The sequence below is a fragment of the Nicotiana sylvestris genome, chromosome 9 (assembly GCF_000393655.2).
Source record: "Nicotiana sylvestris chromosome 9, ASM39365v2, whole genome shotgun sequence".
Taxonomy (NCBI): Eukaryota; Viridiplantae; Streptophyta; class Magnoliopsida; order Solanales; family Solanaceae; genus Nicotiana; species Nicotiana sylvestris.
In genome coordinates, this window is record NC_091065.1 from 59,876,756 (window position 1) to 59,878,583 (window position 1,828).

Consider the following 1,828-nt stretch of genomic DNA (forward strand, 5'->3'; position numbering starts at 1 on the left):
GGTGGTTCTGATGGACCAATTGTTGAGGCACGCTTCTCGGCTCACGGCTTGTATGGAAGGGCCTTCCTCCCCCTCCTCCTCGAAAATGACACAGCAATCCATGTCATCCTCTTCCAAAAACAAATCCCTCATCTGCAAGTGCTTCCTCTTCTTTTGACCTATATATAACAACAGCTGGCTGGAAAATCTGCTCCAAGCGAGGTATCGGGTGCTCTAGTGGATAATAAGGCCCGCGCCATGGCGGCGACCATTCATTAAATTCTTTCCAGGTGTACTCGTATCCCAGACCGAAGGTGGTACCATGTTTTTTCAGCTTGATAGGCTTAGCGATCCCTTGTAGGTTCTTGCCAAGTTCCTTTCCTGGCTCATATCCTCACCAGTGCAATATGCTTTCGATTATGTTGTCCCACCATTTATCCTTGTCAATGGCGTTGACTCGCTCGATGTGGTGATAGGTTTCTTCGCCTACCTTCCTACTTCCTCCGATCGCTGGGATGGTCTGGCGATTGTATATGGGATTGCTACCGTCGCCGTGGATGATCACCTCTTGGTGATTCCACTCAAATTTCACTGCCCGATGTAGGGTTGATGTTACAGCTCCAGTGATATGAATCCATGGTCGTCCCAAGAGCAAGTTGTAATATGCCGGCACGTCTATTACTTGAAAGTCGACATCAAACCAAGTAGGCCCCATCTGTAAACACATGCTGATTTCCCCAATAGTGGACCTTTGGGAACCGTCGAAGGCTTTAACGTTAATGGCCCCATCTTTGATCTCATGCAACCCTTTCCCTAATATTCTGAGTGTTACCAGCGAACAAATGTTGAGGCTGGACCCTCCATCGATCAGGAACCTGGTGATAAAATAATCCTCGCATTGCACGGTGATGTGCAATGCCTTGTTGTGGCTCATCCCTTATGGTGGCAACACATCTTCACAAAAAGTGATTTTGTGACTCTCCAATACATGTCCCACCATATTTGTCATTTCTCCTCCGGTGATGTTGCTTGGTACATACGCCTCACTCAACACCTTCAATAAGGCATTCTTATGTGCGTCGGAGCTTTGTAGTAGAGCTAAGATAGAGATCTGGGCTGGCATTTTGTTCAATTGATCAATGACTGAATACTCTTTGGCATGTATCTTCCTCTAGAGGTCATCAAACCCATCTTCAGTAATGGCTGGCCGTCCAGATGCTTGCTTACTCGACCCAGCCAAGTGTTTTGGAGTATAAACCCTGCCGGTCCTTGTCATACCATGTGCCGCAACTGCTTCTCCGAACTTGGTTTTCCATTTCCTTCTTAGCTCGATTGTGTAATCCCATGGTATGGCTTTTGTGTGGAACGGTGTTATGGTTGTCATTGCTACCGGAATGGGCACCCTTGCTTTGGAAGGTAATACAACAACCTCAAATGGTACAAGTGCCTCTGGGGACCCAAACTCGACCTCAATTGATGTTTGCGTCTTTGCAGGGGGTGGTGCTTCAAACTCAAGTGGTACAGACATATTCACCTCGGCATCCCCAGAAGGCTGAATCTTGACCATAATCGGGTTAAGGGTAACTGTTGATTTCTTTCGCTCACCACCCTATGCGATTAATCCGATCGATCCTTTGGGGACCCAATCATCCTCTGTCTCAATCATGTGAATGCCTCCACCCTTGTGGTCTAGTAAAGGGTTGTTGCGGACGTTCGGGGCAGGCTCTTTTGCCACGATGATCTTGTTGTCAATCAAAGCTTGGATCTTATCTTTCAGAGAACGACACTCATCAATGGTATTCCCTTTCATGCCAAAATGATATGCACAAGTTTTGTTTGGGTTGACCTA

At 47.0% G+C, this 1,828-nt stretch overlaps 1 protein-coding gene across 1 annotated transcript; it reads right to left on the reverse strand.

Moving 5' to 3' along the window:
* Positions 1 to 373: 373 nt before the first annotated feature.
* Positions 374 to 913, reverse strand: LOC138877640 (uncharacterized). Its single transcript, XM_070157265.1, has one exon. It carries the CDS (start codon positions 911 to 913, stop codon positions 374 to 376), a length of 540 nt encoding a protein of 179 aa, XP_070013366.1.
* Between the last annotated feature and the right edge of the window lie 915 nt (positions 914 to 1,828).